This window comes from Manis javanica, chromosome 4, assembly GCF_040802235.1.
Source record: "Manis javanica isolate MJ-LG chromosome 4, MJ_LKY, whole genome shotgun sequence".
Classification (NCBI taxonomy): Eukaryota; Metazoa; Chordata; class Mammalia; order Pholidota; family Manidae; genus Manis; species Manis javanica.
In genome coordinates this window covers 54,805,532-54,825,064 of record NC_133159.1, presented here as the reverse complement: position 1 = coordinate 54,825,064, position 19,533 = coordinate 54,805,532, and the positions used below count along the sequence as shown (strand labels likewise).

At 38.0% G+C, this 19,533-nt stretch overlaps 1 protein-coding gene across 6 annotated transcripts in view; it reads right to left on the bottom strand.

Annotated features, from left to right (window-relative positions):
• The window catches only part of SGIP1 (SH3GL interacting endocytic adaptor 1), a 198,199-nt gene that overhangs the window by 125,781 nt on the left and 52,885 nt on the right, over positions 1–19,533 (bottom strand). The window contains exon 1 of one of the 6 annotated variants that reach the window (XM_073234086.1): positions 6,177–13,584. The exons of 4 other annotated variants lie outside the window; for them this stretch is intronic. In XM_073234086.1, the coding sequence (XP_073090187.1) occupies positions 6,177–6,216 (40 nt within the window). In that variant the 5' untranslated portion in view covers positions 6,217–13,584. Of the gene's footprint in view, positions 1–6,176; positions 13,585–19,533 lie in introns of those variants that run through there. One more of the 6 variants, XM_073234094.1, reaches the window with a different exon arrangement.

The window sequence follows — 19,533 nt, the reverse complement described above, 5'->3', positions numbered from 1 at the left end:
TTAAGAGCCCTCCATTTAAACCCCCACACTCAAACTCCTCAACAGAGTTTTGTTATGTTTGCAGGCAGCCCCCAAATCAGATCCTAGCTTTACCAGTAAAGTCTGTATGATGTTGAAAAAAATCAGTTAATCTTTCAAGAATTCAGCTTCCTGAACTGTGAAATACCTACTTCCCATGACTATTGTATTAACTGAGAAAAGGGATTTGGATATATTAATAAAATGCTACTCAAGCAAAAGTAGTTTCACTCACTCATTCATTCATTCATTTTTTTCATTTTAATTGAGGTTGAAAGATAGTAAACTGTGGAAATACATGGGAGGAAAATCCACTTCCCCTCACAACTACCTGGGAGTATATATTCGAATTTCTTCTGTTGCATATGTTAACTCTAAGATTCTATAACATGTTGCTTAATTCTCAACAATCTAGCAAGGTAATGACAAATGTTCACGCAAGGCATAGATAATCTAAAGCTGAACTTCCTCCCAAACCAGTTCCTTTGCCAAGGGTTCCCTCTTCAAATAAAGTCATGCCATCATCCCTAAGGTGCTCCATCCAGAAACCTAAGAAGTACATTTGATTCTTCTTTCCCTGCTTCTCCACAGCCAGTCCCTCAGGGAGTGTGGTTAGCTTGCTTTCTGATCCAGTATAGTGACCCTGGCTCCCTCCATCTCATAAAGCTGTCACTTTTAAGACATGGTCTCTAAGATTTCCATGGGAAGGGAATGAGAACATGGGAAAGTCACATCAGCTATGTCACCACCTCAGCCAGGAAGAGGCAGAGCTCTGTCTATATACCATTGGCCAGAAGGAGTTTGGCTTAAATACCATATGGCCTTACCCAGATAGAAGAGATGCTAGAAAACCGAGTCCCTGGCTGTGAAGCCATCCCCAGCAACAGCTCTGCCCTGTGGAAGGGAAGCGTGGGTCTTCAGAATTCAACTAGTTGTCTGTTCCAATCCAGGCCTGGGTGAACCATATCTCCCACTATCACTTCTCTGCAGCCATTAGCTCTAGTCCCACATAATTCACTGGTTCTGTCACTTGGTAGTTGTGTTACTGTGAATAAATTTATATCTCTCTCAGTCTCAGTATTCTTATCCATAAAAATGGATCTTGTTTCATAGGAGTGCCATGAAAACTAAATAAATCATGCTTATATAATGTGCTTAGCAAAATGAATAGCTTGTTACAATCAGTATTTACTAGAAATTGAGTCTGAATATAAAAGTGACCCCAGGACAAATCTTAAAATTGTTGGATTAAAAAAACTCTATACTATGGTTTTCTGAATTACCTTTTTCCTCTAAAGATAATGGTTGAAGACTGGTGGTTTTTGTTTCCTTCCCTCTAACCCCCAACTCACAATTTTAGCAAAAAATTCTTGTTCTTATAAGGGAGTTTTAATCATCTTCCATTAAAGGACTAAAAAGGGGAAAAGACATGGCACAAATGATAGGCAATTAAATTACAGAATACCAGAACAGGGAGTAACACCTGGTTTGGTAATAGAGGAGCAAAACTGAGGTCCAGAGAGATTAAAGCAACAGGCTACAGCCCCTCAGAAAATTATAGAGGGAGCTGGACTCAAATCTTCATCCTTTACTTCAGTCCAAGATACTTTACCATGTTGTTTCATTAAATGTGAATGGGTATATATAGTGTGTGTATGCATGAGATGAATAAATAATAATATAAAAATGTGAATATATATATATATATATATATATATATATATATATAGAGAGAGAGAGAGAGAGAGAGAGAGAGAGAGAGAAAGAGAGAGAGGGAGAATGAAAGAAAGAGAAGACATACTATATGTCTATCTTCTCTAGTGCTCTAGAATACCATGTAGTTTTAGGTTTGAGTATGGTTTTTGTTTCTATTTCTGTGCTAAATATATCCCATTACTTTCCAAATGTCTAGGACATGAACTCCTATTTGGCTGAAAAGCATTACCCCAACAATCTGAATCGCATTTCCAGTAACACGAATGCCTTTTTCAGCTGACGTTTGGCTTAGCATTTTGATTAAATTTTCTGTTAAGGACTCTAAAAAGACTTTTCAATTTATGAGACTATAACCTCCAAGGCAGAAGGAAAGTAAAAGGTGACTTTAGTAATGATAAAAAATGAAACAAAACAGAAAAAAGTCATTAGAAATGGGGTCTGTAGAAATGCCAAAACCCAAATGTTGAATCTGAATTAAGCTAATTGTGTGCTATTTTCCACAAATGTATTTTGTTCTTCCTGGAACAGTCACATTTACAAGAGAAACCGTACGCTTAATTCAATAGTTTGCTAGCATCATAGTCAGGCTGCCCCAGCTGTCTCCTCTGAAATTCCTTTGAAAACCCAGCACTAGCTCTAGTTTATTCCTTTTTATAGCCCCTCTAAACACATACACACACCTTGCTCACCTCGCCATTTGGTTTAAGTAGAGCCTACCTTGGTGATTTCAGTGGAATTCAATCTGCTCTGAAGTTACTAGGAGACAGAACATCTTACTTGGTGTGGTGTTTAGGACCCAGTCTCTCATAGTTCTCTAGCTTTATCTGTTACTATTACTCTTTCAACACTCTGCTCTTTTTGCAACAAAAAGAAAATTCTCCTGCTTTCCTTATTCTTCTTATTCCCTAATCCTGTTCATTTGTGGCCTAGGTATTAGCTTATGTGTGGAGGACTTTGGACAACATTCTCTTGAAACCATAACCATGGAAACCCATCATCCTTAAACTGGCTCAGAAATGTCCCACCACATCTGTAGGATGCTTTCCTTCAGAATTATTTTTTCCCCCTTGGATTCTTTCAAACTTCACTTAAGAATTTACTCTAGAATTTATTAAATTTTGTCTCATATTACAGTTTACAATGTTTATTCTTATAGATTTTAAGCTTCTTGAGGACAGGACCCACTTCTCATTCATCTTGTGTCCCATCAGTGAACCTAATTCAGTGCCCTGAACACAGAAGATAGTCAGTTCACATACAGTAAATTGGGAAAAGGGTTCAAAACTAGGCAAAAGTTCAAGTGTCAAAAGTTACCCATTCCATCGTTCCCGGGTATCAGTGACCAACCAGGAGCTCCCAAGTTAAGACTTCTTCTGTCACTGAGAAAAGAACTTCCACTAAATATTTACTTTCTAATCATAACTTACACTGGAGCAAGCATCATAAATACAGCCAACATCCTAAAACTACAGCAAAGCAAATGAAGAAATAGAAGATGAAAGAAGGTGCTACACTTGTGTGTATAAGTATGTATACACAAATAAAGTATACTAACACTTGTGTATACAACACAGAAGAGAACTTGAGATTCTCCCTTAGGGCCTGTTCCCTCTTGTTTCAAAGGCAGAGATAACAACCTTATTAATCTCTTTTTTCCACACCTGGCGGATAGCAGTCAAGTAGAATGGGTCAAATACACAAAGTTAAACATAAGTAGTGATGACAGTTGCCAGGGAGGTAATGACAGATCACACTCTTCAGAAAATAAGAGGGCTTTTATCTTTAGGCTACCAGCCCAATGCTTAACAGTGCCTGATATCTTTGTTGAATTATAGCACAGGGTGTTAACTGGTATGCTAAACAGAGATAAAAATAAAAAGCACTTCTAAAATGTTTTAAGTAGTCACAAAATGTTATTTTTCACCATCAAAAAATGGGTTAAATTATGTTTGATGATTTTTGCTTAGGAAATAAAAGCAACATAAGAATACTTTTATTTAAGAATATATATTAAGTATACATTAGACATCTCAAATTCATATAAATACAGCATGAAACCTAATTTTTAATATTTCTAAAATGTAATACATATTTTTATATTGTATTATACATGTAACGCATGTTACATTTTACATATATTATATGTAAAAATTATATTCTTTTCTCAGAAAATTAAATTCTGTGGAACAAGACTAGCTAACCGTATGTTAGCATTTATTAAAGCTCACCATATACTTTTTGTGCATTATCTCATTAAAACTCACAGCATGACACTGTTATGTGGGTCTAATCATCTCTACTTTGCAAATGAGAAATAGTTCTCAGAGAAGTTCCACAATTTGCCAACACAGCGTAGATAGTGAGTGATGAACCTGGCGTCACATTCAGCCTTGTCACAGCCCAAGGCCCAGGCTTTTGCCCCGTTATGTGCATGTCTGCTGGGTGGCTGAGGAGAGTGGTGGCGTACACAGTGCCCTAACCACGCACTTGCTGACTCCCTGGTGATCTCATGCTTCCCTAGTATCCTGGGAATATCTGCCCTATATAGTGTGCTCCATTCTCTCACTAGCATTATCATAGAAAAAGAAGTTTATATTTAGGAATATGAAAAGCAATAGCAAGAACTAAGTCAGTGCTGGCATGTGGGAACAACATACTTCCTTTGCCACCAAGTCCTAATCTCTTGAGTAGGCTTCTGAAGAAACTGAAGAGGTTCATCAGGCATCTTTGCAATAGGATGTCCCCTGGTGGGGGAAGCTTCACTCTAGGCTTTTCAGGACTCCCTTGTGATAGAATAGATGCAGCTACACAGAAGGCATGGGGGAAAAACACACCAATTCCATCTCTGAAGTAACAGTCTTTACTCTAGCCTCTTCACTTCAAATGCTCTCAGTCTTCAATCACCAGCAAAACCCACCCCACCACTATGGTGCCTCCCCTGCCTCTCAGCTCTGCCCAGCTATAGGCCATGCATGCAACACTTAGCTTGCTGGTTCACATCTGCTTAAGGGTACTCTCAAGTACAGAGTAGTTTTTATTTATAAGTAATGTATATGCAAGGATGCTGGGTTACTAGGTCACTGTGTGTGATAAAACTTCCAAGCCTTGGTCCCTTATCCTCAAGGAATTTGTCATTTGAGGTAACTAAATAGTTAGGATTTTGTTTTTGAAATATGAGAGAATGATCAGGAAAGTTCATGGTTAGAAGAATATTACAAACTCAAGTATGTTTCATCAACAATTAAAATGGAGCTTGGAATGCCTGTTTGACTTCTTTTGAGAAACAAATGTAATAAAAACCCCATTAAGAGAGAGTACAGTTCACAGCAACTACATGGCTCCAATCCTGTTTCCATCAGGGCATATGTGTTAGGATTCCAGGAAAAACACACTCATAAAAACGGTCTCTCTTTTACTATAGCTGTGGCTCTTGATTTCTTTTTGGTCACAGACTCCATTGAGAATATAAGCCGTGGGTCCTCTCCCCATAAAATATTGCCATGCACATATATCTCCCAAACTGTGTGTACTATTTCTGGGAATTTATAGACTGCCTAGATGTATTACAGACCCAAGTTAAATCCCTTACTCAGTAGGATCTCAATTTTTTTTTGCATTAATGTGTAACAATAGTGTATAATAAATGATCTTGGTTGAGACAGCCCAGCTATGCTAAGCACTATGGTGAATTTCATCAGATATTAAATGAGTTGCTTAACACTTCAGAAGGAATCACAGCCTGAGTCAGGCTTAGAATTCACAGTGTCTATCTCTGGACCATGATGATGGATGTTCTGAATTACAGTCAATCAGCCGAGCCCTGGGTTATGTCTCGCTCATAGAGCCTCCCTATTTTTCTTCTGTCTGGTCTAGTTATCCATCTGTTTCTATTACAAATAGCCACAGTGCTTTTGCTGGACCTGCAGCTCTCAAAACTGAGTAGAAGACAGAAAAAAAATGAATTATTTCCAAATCAGAAATAGGAACTAAAGAACTTGATCATTAGCAATGGTGATGAAAGAAAAAAATAAAAGTTCCTACTAGGTGCTAATTACAGTGCTCGGCCCTCACGTATCTTCTCATTTATTCCTTAAATCAGTCTTGCTGAGATCGGTATCATTCGCTTGTTCTAAAAGATTACATGATTCATGTAAGACCCCCCTGCTTAATAAATTGCACTGATATTTAAATATATTTGTGTATGACTCGAAATCTATTATTTTCCTACTACATAATGCTTTTCAAAGTACCTATTAAAAAAATGAGACATAACTCCATGCCTGCAGTATCCTGAAATCACCTATGTGTATGAGAGATCTAGAAAGACATAGAAAGATATGCATGGAAGAGAAAAGGTGACCTATACCTCCTACAATACTCAGGTGAATTCCAGCACTGAGGTCACATGGTCCTGGCTGAGCCACAAGCAATTGAAAACATACCTGCAGGACTGGGCTGCCATCCAGGAATGTTCAGATTCATTCTGCCTTTTCTCTCAAGATGTGGCTAATTGAACCACAGAGACAATCAGTGGTATCAGGCAGTAATGATGAAACTTCATACCCTTTTTCTATCTACCCTCAGAAAACACCAAATTAGCCTTCACCTGTATTTCCTTCTAGATCAAAAGTAAAAGCCTTTGTGAACTGTCACGGCAAGAATATCAGCTTGTTTTGGCTTATAAAGAAGCTCTGAGTCATTGTTGGGCTGTGTTTGTTATGAGCTCTGGAACACCAGGTAACAGAGCAGCTTTGTAATTATCTACACTGATCACCTCCCCCACCACATCCCACGAAGACACAGTATGGTCTAATGACCATGGCACCGGTTTCTGTCAATGAATTTCAAGAATCCAGGTTGAAAACAGAGCTGCATTACAATTCTTCAGTGAAATGTTTTAAAAGTGCCATATCTCTTCAGCCTTCTTTGACAGCTCCCCATTTTTCCCATCTCCTTTTATTTCTCTACCTCTTGGGCAAAGTCACTGTGGTGAGGTAAGCAGCCAGTGTGGCAGCCCTGCCCATGGAGCTCTGCCTGGGAAACTCCTGCCACACAGCAATTGCAGTTTTTGCAATAATTAGTCTGTGAGAGCAGAGAGGAAAGGTACCCACCCCAACCTGGGAACCTGGGAAGAGTCCCATCTGACATGCATAATATGAGTCTCAAAAGATGAGTACGAGTCTAGAGGGAACAGAAACAACGGGATGAGCATTCCAGACTAAGGAAGCCACACAAACATAGGCACAGGAGGATGAAATGGATGGTATGTGCAGAGAACTAAAAGCAATTTGCTATTTGTTACTACAGCTTATTAAGGGGGCAATGGTAGAAGATGGGCAGAAGAAGTTAGTAAGGATTAGGTCATGGGGTGGCCCACATGCTATACTAAGTGACTTGGACTTTGTTCTGTAGATTATTGGGAAGCAAATGCAGGCTTTTAGCAAAGGACTTAGATAGTTAGATTGTATGCAGTAGGAAAGATGACTGAGAAGTGAAGGCTAGAAGCAGGGAGAACAGTTTGGAGGCAATCATAACAACAGCCAATAGATATGATGAGGACCTAAAATTGGGGATGGAGACAAAAAGAATGGATTAGAGAATTAATAAGATAAGAGTAGAAAACTCAGTGAATAATGGATGTTGGATTGAAGGGTAAGAAGAACCCCTGATATTTGGATTCACAGTTAGAAGTAAGGGGCTACAGGTGGACCAGGGAAGACTTGACTGTCTCAGATTATACAAACAACCAGCTAACCCATTGCTGGTCCAACATAATAACTCACATTTATGGTTATATACTAGTGATAGTTTTATGAATTAGACATTGATCACACCATATATTCTGATTCTTCCAATTGTTCTATGAGAAAAACATTGTTTTGTCACAGATGAGGAAATGGGTTCAGAGAAAGTTAAATGGACTTGGCCAAGATCACATAACAAAGCAGCAGTAGAGTGAGGTCTCAGACACAGATCTACACCAGAGATCTAGAAAAGGTTCTTTCTTTTTAAGTTATACTATATAAAATTGTCCATATTTCAGCATTTTGACTATTTTGGCAATTTCAGTGGTTCTACCTAACACTGTGCTGTGTTTTTCAATGACAGAGTCTCGTTGTCTGAGAACTCCATGACAGGAAGTGGGCTGCTGCTTCCTTTGTCCTACCAGAAGCTTTCTGTTTCTGTATTCTAGTAGTTTTCTGACACAGACTATCAGGCTATCAGTATGAGATGAAATTCAGAACTGCAGTAATAAATCCAAGGAGTTCATATTATAGTCCTGGTCATTTCTTTGGCTGTAGAGAAATGACCTCCTTTCCCTTTTCAGACACCTCATCATATTTAGCTTACCTTAGAGGTATTTTTCCAGGGACAGATTCTAGCCATCTTCTGGTCCCCATGAACATTGAGTAAAATAATACACGTGAAGGAGATGCATAAACTGTAGAGTGCTGTCCAACACATGTTACTATGTGTCATTCTTCGGTTGCAATGCAATAAAAAGGAGGAGGACAAAATACTTAGCTCCTTTTCTTATTAAGATATTGGGGAGAATTGGAAAGCAGTTCCTTAGATACAGTTCTATCAGAGTTGATAATCATAACCATCTTTAGTATTACCCTCCTCTTCTCTTTTATTTCTTCCTTCCTTTCTATACCTTACCTTAAATATTTTGCCTAAAAACATTAGGATTTCCTAATTTATTTCCTGAAAATTTATACCGAGTTTTAACAAAGGGTCTCCCAATGTGTTTCATGGCCCTAGTACAGTGTGGGCTGTATGACTGGTTCTTATTCAGAAGCTCTACCAGAAGCTATATAGGTGAATGTTCTAATTCCAGTCCTTTAGTCTCAGTTTTTAAAATGTTCTCATTATATCTTAAACCACTGAGAAAACATTCCTGGCTAAATTTTAAAACTTGTGAGCCTCTTAAGACAGTCTCAGAATTTAGTCACCCATAAAGTGTGGGATCTGATACATAAATCCTACATAGGATATAATTTTATATGTAAATCCTGTTATACATCCTATATTAGTAAATAAAAGTCTGTAGCTGAGAAGCACGATGAAAGAACTGAAATAAAGCTTTTTCATACATAGTCTGAAAAATCTTTCATGCTTTCTCCTCTAACACTGAACATTCTTCCCTTCTCTTTTTTCCAAGACAAACCATTGGCAGAGAGCATTAGTTCGACATTCATCACATGTTTCATGATTCACTCAGACTTCACCTACTCATAAACTGTAAGGTGAACTTTTTCATATCTTTCTTCTGGAATACATTTGTAAGAGGGGGAAAAAACAGGTGTGCACACACAAACAGATCCCACTATTTTCCACAAGTAATAACTACAGTTCATCATGTTATTTCATTTAAGGGAGGTCAGTTTTAACTGAGGGCTTCATTTTGTAACACTTTTAAAAAATTTATATGAAACTCTTTTTTTAAGTTCTAGGACATTTCTGGTGTTACCACAGCAAAATATTCAAATGTATTACAAATTCTTTCTTATAGAATCTCTTTTAATACTTTCAGTAATAATGAATAATTTCCAAGGTGAGCAAGGAGAGAGTATGTAAATTCGGAAGTAGTTAAGATAGTTTCCGTTCTACACCTTGGCAACATCAATTTATCAGTTACCCTCAGCCTGAAACATGGCAGTTGACTATGGAATTTCAGAACTCAGGAAAGCAGTGTTAATTTGATCAGATGAGAAGGAAAAGCTAGAAGACTTTCTTATTGATGACTTGCACCTGTGAGGCTATGGGCTGTTTGGGGCTTTTACACACACTGTTTCATGTGTTCCCCCAAACAACCACTGCAGGGAGGCAGACCACATGGCTGTTCTCAGGAAGAGGAACTGGGGGTTCATAAAGCCCAAATCAGAGGTTTTCTATAAGGGGTCAAACAGGGAGCTTTTAAAATGTTCACATTCCCAGGCCTCAAGCCAGCACCTTGTACCTCTGGGATTGAAACCAGGGATTTATATATAAAATGCTTCCCAGGTGACTCTGATGCAGTTCTTCCATGGCTCAGTCCCTGGGAAGATCAGGTTACATGAGCAAAATTTAGGGGTACTCAAATCCTAAGGCAAGCACCTCTCTACTAACCCAGTTTTAAATCCTTCAGATTTATTTGGACTCTTAAGTTCTTCTAGGAGAAAATCCCTGCAGTCTGAGAAGCTGAGATTCCAGTTTCTTTGGACCACTGACTCTCAGCTCAATCAAGTCTTTTTTATGTTCACTTGACACTATGAGCTCCCTGGTCTGTAAATAAAGGAATTCACAGATATGCCTAGTACCTTGCATCAGGAAAGTGGGGTTTACAGAGAACGGCATCCATGAGCTAGTTAAATATTGCTTTATGAACCTCTTATAAGGAAAAGCTTTCTACAACAGAGTGAAGTTGAACTAGATAAGTATTTTTCAAACTGCAGGCATTCATTCTTTAATGGATCAGAAAATCAATTTCCTGGGTTTTGACAGCATTTAAAAAATGACATAGAATAGAAAAGGGAATGCCTGTCATTTAGGAAGAATAAGCTTTTAAGAACACTGTACTTCTAATCTGTTTATGTATGTATGTGTGTGTCTTGGTCCAATGGAACATATTTTTGTTACTGTGGGGATCAGGGAAAACACTTTTGAAAACACTGGATTAGGTCATGTAGTTTTCTTCCAATTGTAGATATTAGAACTCTGTTTGCACACACACACACAAACACACTTGATCAAAAATAACCACCCCCACCCTGATACCAAAAAGAAAAACCTATGCAAAGAGTGGTCTCTGTGAGTTGTATAAAGCATAAAAGTTGTTTAGCAGAATCTTCTTACTTTCTTTGAGCAGGACCAGCATGTGTGTTTTGAGGGCCATACATTCCCTTTGCGTTCTTAATGAGGAAACTTTTTCACTGGTAAGGAAAGGGTGAAGCACTAAATCATTACAAATGGTCAACGATAAGAGTCTAAATGAATAAGCTTTTGCCATGCAAATAGTGTTTGCTATACACTGTCCCAGGAGGCTAGTACTGTAAGTGATCTTTAGAAAGTCATACCACCAAAGAACTGCTTCAAAAAAAAAAAAGAAAAAACACCAAGGAAATGTCAGCAGTATCAACAATTAACATGACAGTTCAATTCAGAAGCATTTAGTGAGCACCATTCCCTATTGCCTGGGCTTGGGAAGCAAAGACAGAGAGATACAAGGAGATATTGACACTTCGCACACTGTATAGCATTTAGAGGTGTCCCTCCACCATCTCTCCCAGTATCCACATTTGCCAGGGTGGTGGTGGTAGTGAGAATTCAGTAAAAGTTAATGAGAAGAAGTGGGGAGGTGGCATACTGGGTAGAGGGGAGAGCATAGATAGGGAGGTGAGAAGTGACATGGCACATGTAAATAAGAGAAAGGAGACTAAAAGAAATTCAGAGCAACTGGAATATAAAGAAAAACCAGGAAAATGAGGTTGAAAGACATAATCAAGGTAATGGCAAATTTTATGTCATCTGTTAAGCAGTTTGGACTTTACCCTGGAGGCAAGGGAAACCGCTGAAGGGTTTTAAGTGGAGGCTGATGTCATCAGATGGGTCGTTTGATAGAAAACTTTGGTGACCACATGAAGGGGACCTTACCACAATCCAAGGGACAGATGGTGATGCTGATGAGAGTTGGAATGGAAAAGAGGAGACATAATCAAAAAGGAAAATTGTGAGCTAAACCTGACCAGACCTTATCCCTGAATGGAAGAATGAATGAACTTAGAGATTTCTCTTTTGAGTAACTAGGTTAAATAATGGTGCTGAGAGACAGTAACTGCAATAGGGGGAGTGAGGACTTGATAAAATGGGTGAATATTGAAACCACAAAGTTGTTCATGTGAAACCTTCATAGGATTGCATATCAATGATACTTTAATAAAAAAAATAATAATGGTAACATGTATTGTGCTGGTGAATCCAGGAAATGTGAATACAGGAAAAGAGCAGAATAAGTAAGTTAAAGGTGGAGGTGAGTTCATAAACATGTAAAATTCAAGATGCCAGAGGAATATCCAGCTGGCATTTGGGTGTACTTTTCTTTCACGAATAAGAATGTCACAAAATGAGTAGTGCTTGAACCATCACTGTAGATGAGAGTCAATCCTGAAAGAAATTTCTGTTAGTTTTCAAAAAAAACCATGTGCCATATAACCCTTATTTAAGAAATGAAAGAGCTGAGGTACAGAAAGGTTAAATAACTTTCCCAAGGTTCCACTGTAAGTGGCAGAGTAGAACTCCAATCCAAGTCTGACTCCCAGACCTAAACTCTTTTATTTTATGCTGCCTCTTGAGAAAAGAGTCAGGAAAAGATCCAGACCCTGGGGTATTGGCATTTGAAAGGTGGATATGGAGGAAGAGTTATATGCTCTGTCACACTGAAAGACTGGGCAAGTTTCGGAAGCCCTTTAAGTAAAGGAGAATGGTGCAAATGGGACAGTGACCACATGAAGTTCTTTATACATCTGAAACATCTTTTGTGGTAAAGCGTAAGAAGGGAACTAAATCTTATTGATCAACTATTGTATGTTGGTCATTGTGCTCTAAAAGATGAAATAATCTCAGATAATCCTCACCACTCCACAAAATATGATTAATTACCACTGGCCTTTTATAGATGAGAAAACCCAAACTTAGAGGAGTTAAAAGGCTCACTGAAAAAGAAAGACATGGATGGACTGAATCTGAGCTCATAACTGTTGGACTCTAATGCCCATGTGCTTTCCACTTTCTACCGTACCATGTGGCTTTCTAGTTGTGGCATCAGTGAAGGGACCAGTCATGCAGAGACTGGTCACTGGGTCTAAAGAAGACAAAACTTCGAGCAAATTCAAGTTGGTGATGTGGGTCCCATAATTCCTTTTAAAAATTACTTTTAATAACATTTAAATTCTTCTCACAGAATTACAAAAATTGCAATTTCCAAAAGGACACTAGTATAATTCCAGCCCAGGCATTCCTGTTGCTATTCAGTGAGTGAAAAGAGGTTTTCACTGTTATGCCTCCTGATGAGCAGCAAGATCCTGAAGCAGGTCTTCCTGTGTTTGGTTTTTTACCTATTCCAAGCTGTTTTCCACACTACTGGCAAAGTGATTCTCAGAACTGGAAATCTGCTCATGTCTTGCCCCTGCCTCAAATTTGGCACTTTTTTCCCTGATAAATCCTTCCCCTGGCACGGTGTATAAGACCATTCCTCAGGACAATCTCATTCACTCACAGGCTTGACCTCCTGCTGCCCCTCTGTGCACTCCATACCCTAGTAATACTCAGTTTCCTGCATCCTCCCTAACAACACATCATTTCAGCCTCTGGTTGCAGAACACACTTGTCTTTCTGCTTTGAATCCCCATTCTCAACAGGTTCAAAAAGCAAAACTCCTACTTGAGTTTCAGTCTAAAACTTAATGACTATCTCCTCTGTAAAGGTCACCTTGGTAGCATTATCTAGCTAGAATTGGTTCCTCTTTCTTTGCTGCAACCATTAGAAGTTGTGAATGTCTTATTATTATTGCCTTATTATTGAAACTACTTCACAAGTATGACTTTTCATTCTTACGTCTTCTATTTATAGGAAGAGGCCTCTGTGCTTGCTTCCTCTTTGTGTCTGGTTTCGAATGGAATGATTGGCAAATAATACATATTTGATAAATGTCTGAACAAATAAAAGCTATTCAAATCAAAGAAAGTTTAAATCTTAGATACAAATTTTTGTCTAAATGTGAGTCATCATCACACAGCTTTGAAATGAGTTTTTTAAAAAAAATTAAATTTCTATAAATTTATTGAAATGAGCCCAAAGGCACAAAGACTGACTGTTTAACATGCTGTTCATAAGGCTGAATGTTAAATGCCACTGAAGAAAAGGCAAGCAAAAGCTCACTGAAGCTGGGGTAAGCTGTTTTAAATTTAAAATACCCATTACAATAGAGGCCAATGTGTCAAATCTTGTAAAAGTTCAATCAGCATTCATTGGACCTTAGGTCTTAGTATCCTCTGCCTCTCTGGGCGAAAATGATGGTATCTGGGATAGTTTTTGTGAGAGTTGATGGGAAAAATCCAGACTCTCTTCAGTGTTAAATTGGAGCTCACCAGGTTGAAAATAGATCCCAAGTGTCCAGTTCCCTGAAAGACAGGATCAGCCATTCAGCGCCAGGAAACCCGAGGAGAGGACAACGTCCTTCAAAAGACCTCAGGGTCTCCTTGCTACGGGTGCCAAAAGTTGTTTTAGTGTTTGCACAATCCTCACACCATAACATCTTGCACATGTTCCTTATATGCTCAAAATCAAGAGGGCAGCAATTAATCAGCACAAATATTCTTGTAGTTCAGTAAGATTCATACAATGAAAGTCCACTTCTTTATACTATAAATTCAGACTTGGAAAGAAGACAAATGAGGATTTGGAGAGAAAGCAGGGCTTTGTAAAAAGCATCCTGGGAGGAGAATCAGGATACCAGGATTTTGTTTCAGTTCTGCCTCTAATTTGCTATGAATTTTTAGGGAAGCCACTTGAGCCCTGTCAGCCTTATTCACTTATGCGGTCCAGACTTGCACGTGTCACTCAAGTCCCAACTTCTTCAGGCTTAAAAATTAGGCTGATCACACTCACCTTATGGAATATCATGATAAATAAATGAGATAACATGGATAATACCTGTTCCCAAATGCCCGAGGGGAACAGATTCCCAAACTCATTTGATGTCTAAGTAATATTTTCACAGAATAGAAATACCTAACAGCTCCATTCATTACGTAGTTAGGTACAAATAACTTGAGTACTTCTTGTCCTTAACAAGTCAGTAATTGTATGAAAAAATGATACACATAAATTGAAAGAAAAAAATTAATAAATTTATAATATTTATAAGTATTATGAAAAAAGAAAAACTCAAGAGAACCCACAATTACTTAATAATAAGGATGTGTGTACTTGTTTGGCCCTGCACAGAACACTGCCTTTTCCATTTCCTATTCTACATGGATTTTTATCCTATTCTTGCTTTTCATCACAGTAACTACCTAAAATCCAGCTTTGCAAAGATCTGATGTCACCTAAAGGAATCTGAAGGAAAGTAGCATGGTCAAGGTTGAAAGAAGGCAGTACCTTAAGCTCATTAAGTCTCTGACAGATAATTACTCTTTCCCTTGAAAATTTAAAGTATCCCATGGCCTCTATGGTACTTGGGGGTACCTTGAGACACAGTTTGGGTGCTATGGTCCTAGCACATAGTAGGTACTCAGGAGGGATCTGAGCTAGATTAATGATCTCTTTTGAGCAAATACTTCTATGCTTTGTTAGTTTTTTTTATTGCTTTTCTTATACTAGTCTGGATAGAGTTCATGTAAAGAAAAGACATTTAAATCACTTATTTTACCCTTTCTTCTGGATTAAAAGTCACCTTTATCATCAAAACAAGTCATTGGCATCAACTTTTAGATACCAATAATCTCTGACACTGCAGATTGTCAGTATGTATTAATTATTGCAAAACAGGGAAATATCTTTAAAAATATACATACACCCAGGAGAACTTATTTTCCCCAACATTGGCCAGTAGTGATCCTTTTTTGCTGAAACTACAAAGGAATTGAAAAATCTGTTCACCATTTGCCAGCTGCATATGGCACTACTTAAAAGGAATGTAGTATTTAAATGCAAAAATACTCAATTTGGGGAATTTTTACTCATGAAAAATAAAAGCATTTCAACAAGCCTGTGAGTCATGCTTAGATGAGTGAAGGGGGGGGAAGAAACAAAATATTAATGCATAAAATTTCTTTTATTTGGCACGGACAGAGGATATGGTACACTAAAAAAATCCCATACTGTGAAAAGGAGATTTAGCACATAAATGCTGACTCTGGGGCTCCATCTTGTGTCAGTGGCAACTTACTGTTAATGGCTTTCTAAAGTGTTAATGCTAAGAAGGATTCTGAGGAAAAACTTGGGCTGTTCAAAAAACTGAGTGCCACGATCTGCTAGTGATGTCTGTCATAGACTCAGGAGCAGAGACTGGCAGCATTCATGCCTGCCTTGCATTTGCCATTTCTGGCTCAAATACAGAGAACTCTGGAACACCCTCCTTGTCCCATTTTTAAGCGGAGAAAAAAAGCCAGATCTCATTTTTGCTTACTTATTGTAGCATTTTACATTAAAAATAGAAAATGAAATAACCAACTATAAACCAGGTCTCTCTCAAGTTTTAAATAAAGTTCTCAGGCTGATAGAATGTTGGGTCAACAGCTTTCTGATATAATACAGAGGATTCATGCCAGATAAGGGAGCAAATACATCTTTGGAAACAGTCCCCAAAATGGGAATATTAGGAATTATTAAGAACAGAGTCAGGTCAGGTTTAAAAACAACTGAGCATCATTTTCCCCTACTATTCTGAAGGAATAATCCCCTTTATTTGATACTTAATTGCTATAAGACACCGTTGTAATTCCTAAAAGGCTCACTGTGGATCTTTTAAGAATCTTTTGAAGGAATTGTAGATTCACATACTGTTGTAAAAAATAATAAAGAGTGAACTGTGTATCCTTCACTCACTTTCCCATTCCAATCGTAAATCTTACAGGACTGTAATACAGTATCACAACCAGGACATTGACACAATCCACCCAACTACTGATTTTTACCAGCCTTATGCAGTGCGTAACTGTACTTTTTTAATGTAGTTTTCTAACATCTGTAGATTCTTGTGACTGCCACCACAGTCAAACTACAGAACAATTCTATTACAAGGATCCCTTGCACAACTTTTTTTCTTTCCTTTTCTGACTTAAAAAACAGAAATTTATTATTACCTTGCAGTTCTGGAGGCTCTACATGCAAGGTTAAGGCAGATGTAGGTTTGGATTCTTTCCAAACTCTGTCCTTACATTACTCTCTCCCAGACATAGCCACCTCCCTCTCTCCCCTCTTCCTAAGCCCTGGTAATCACTCATCTCTTTTCCATCTCTATCATGTGGCCATTTGAAGAATATTATATAAGTGGAATCATACAGTGTGTAACCTTTTGAGATTGGCTTTTTCAGCACTGCATAATTCCCTGAGATCTGTCCAGTTTTGTGTATCAGTAGCTCCATCTTCTTGTCACTGACTAGGATTCTAGAATCGGGACTCTATCAAATGGTTTAACCATTCACCCTTATCAGAAATGTTATGAATAGGTTAAGAAAGCCAGTGAATAGAAATGCCAAAAATACATTCTTCTTCACACATAATATGTGACAGTGGAACTTAAGAGTTCACCGATACAGCTTTTAACTTTATCCTCTCATATTTTGTGAGGTTGTGGAAAGTATTTAGGGGGGTATCTTAAAACCCCTTAGCATGATGAAAATCTGACTAATGGGAACAGCACACAGTGGTGAGAAATAATGTGTTTTAAGCTAAAAGCAGGAAGTGGTGACTTCACTGTGGCCTGTTCCTAGGATGGCAAATATGTTTCACTTCCAGTAAAAATTGTGAGCTATTATAGTGGCTGCCTGGAGGGCAGTGGGGAGAATTCAGAGGGACTCTAGGCTCAGCAGGAGCAGAAGCTCATGGGTTCCTGATGTCTGCCCCAGACACTGGCGGAGATATTGCCACATCTGTGCCTGCTGTTTGTCACCCATGGTCTTAGAGCTAATGCAAGCCTGCATCAGTTGAAAGGTCAGCGACCACATTAAAGTATATAAAAACAATGTTGAGGAAATCAAACTGGATGAGTATGTCTCTAACATTGTTCAGACAAGGAGCTTCCAGAAAGCAGGGTGTCCTTAGAAAGTTCATTTCTGTAGTGGGAAAGGATGTCTCAAGCCAGAAACTTCATTTCAACCCCCGGATTCCTTTTTATCCCAACTTTACACACACCAATGAAACAGCCTCATACTGAGGAAGAAAGCACTGACCGAAGGAGTTGAAAGTTTTCCCTTCCTTAGTATTTGAGTGTTCGGTATGGTTGTAATGCATTTTATATACCTTACTTCATTAATTCTCACATAATCTTGTGAGGCTGTGTCTTATTATTTATTACTCCCAATCACAGATGAGGACTAGACAAGTTCAATAATGACACAAGGTAGGGAAAGGAAGCCCTTACTGTCTGTCCCCACCACCTTATCCTTCTTCCTGGACTTTTATTTTCATTAAAAAGTTAATTAACTGGAGTTAAGCTTAACAGACAAATCTCTGGTGAGTGTGGACCACATGATCGACCCCACATTCCTGGAGCCTCTCACCTCTGGGCACTGGCAAAATCAAGTGCCTGGAACTCTAAGGTTAAGCACCAGACTAGGTTCATGGAGTCATAAGTGAGTTTTCTGAAGCTACTTTGCTTAGTACTGAACCAGACTTTCTAAACCACACGCTTCCTTATCACAGTAAAATCACAACACAGATCTCTTTATAAATAATAGAATTACTGGAAATAATGGGCTGATTTTTTTTAACACCTATATAAGTTCTTTATAAAGATAAAGAACTTATGTTAATGTTACTATAACAGGTCTGATAGATTGGGACAAATTTCCCAATAGATCTACAAGTGAGTAGAAAGAAATAATTTTTGAGGACTAAATAAGCGTTAGGATAAGTTTAAATAAGTGTTGAATATGTTTAATAGGTACAAACCTTTACATTTAAGCAAAAAAAAAGTTGCTATTTTTTTTCTTTCACATATGTTGTTTATTCCCATTAGATCATCCCACGAGTACTCTTTCTTCTCACTTCTGGATTTGATAAATAGAGAAGTATTTTTAAATTTCTAAATTTATACTAACATTGCACTTTATAACTTTAAGTTGTGAAGAGGAATAATACATTCTTGTTATTAGGTAATCCTGAATAATATTCTTTTATTTCACCTCTTATGTTATTCACTAAGAATCACGCAAAGCTTATCAGAATAATTGTTTTATTCTTTAAGAATGTTACTAGATAAATATTCTTTAAAATGTGTTTATATCTCTATATAAAAGAAGAAAAACCAAAGAAATAAAGAGATTAAAAATAATTGGTAAGTTGCATAGCACATAAGAAACAGAACTAGGTCTCAATTGGGGGGTGGGAGGCTGGGGGGTTTGTTCAAACCTTAAGTGAAATTCATCATGTCTAAAAGGTGATGACAGTACTGCATTTCCTAAATGACTAAAAGATACTCATAAGGGAACCATGAGCCTAATCAGCCACATACAGTAGTTAGTGCTATAAACCAATGGACTCCACCAATCCAGGTGAAAAGGGACTAGAACTTTTTGGAGCAAGAGAAACTCATCGTTGCTGTCGGGAATGCAAAGTGGTATAGTTACTCTGGAAGACAGCTCTGCAGGTTCTTACAAAACCAACATACTTGTACCATATGATCTAGCAATTAAGCTCCATATTTACCCAGTGGAGTTGAAAACTTATAGCCATACAAAAACCTGTACACTGATGTTCACAGCAACTTAATTCATAACGGCCAAAACTTGGAAACAATCAAGATGTCTTCAGTGGGTGAATGGATAAATAACTGGTACATCTAGACAATGGAACATTATTCAGTGCTAAAAAGAAATGAGCTACCAAGCTATGAAGACACGGAGAAAACTTAAATTACTAAGTGAAGAAACCAATCTGAAAAGACTACATACTGTATGATTCCTACTATATGACATTCTGGAAAAGGTGAATTTATAGAGATAGTAAAAAGATTAGGGGTTGCCAGGGTTTAACGGGGAGGGAGAGATGAAGAGGCAGATACAAAGAATTTTTAGGGCAGCGATACTACTC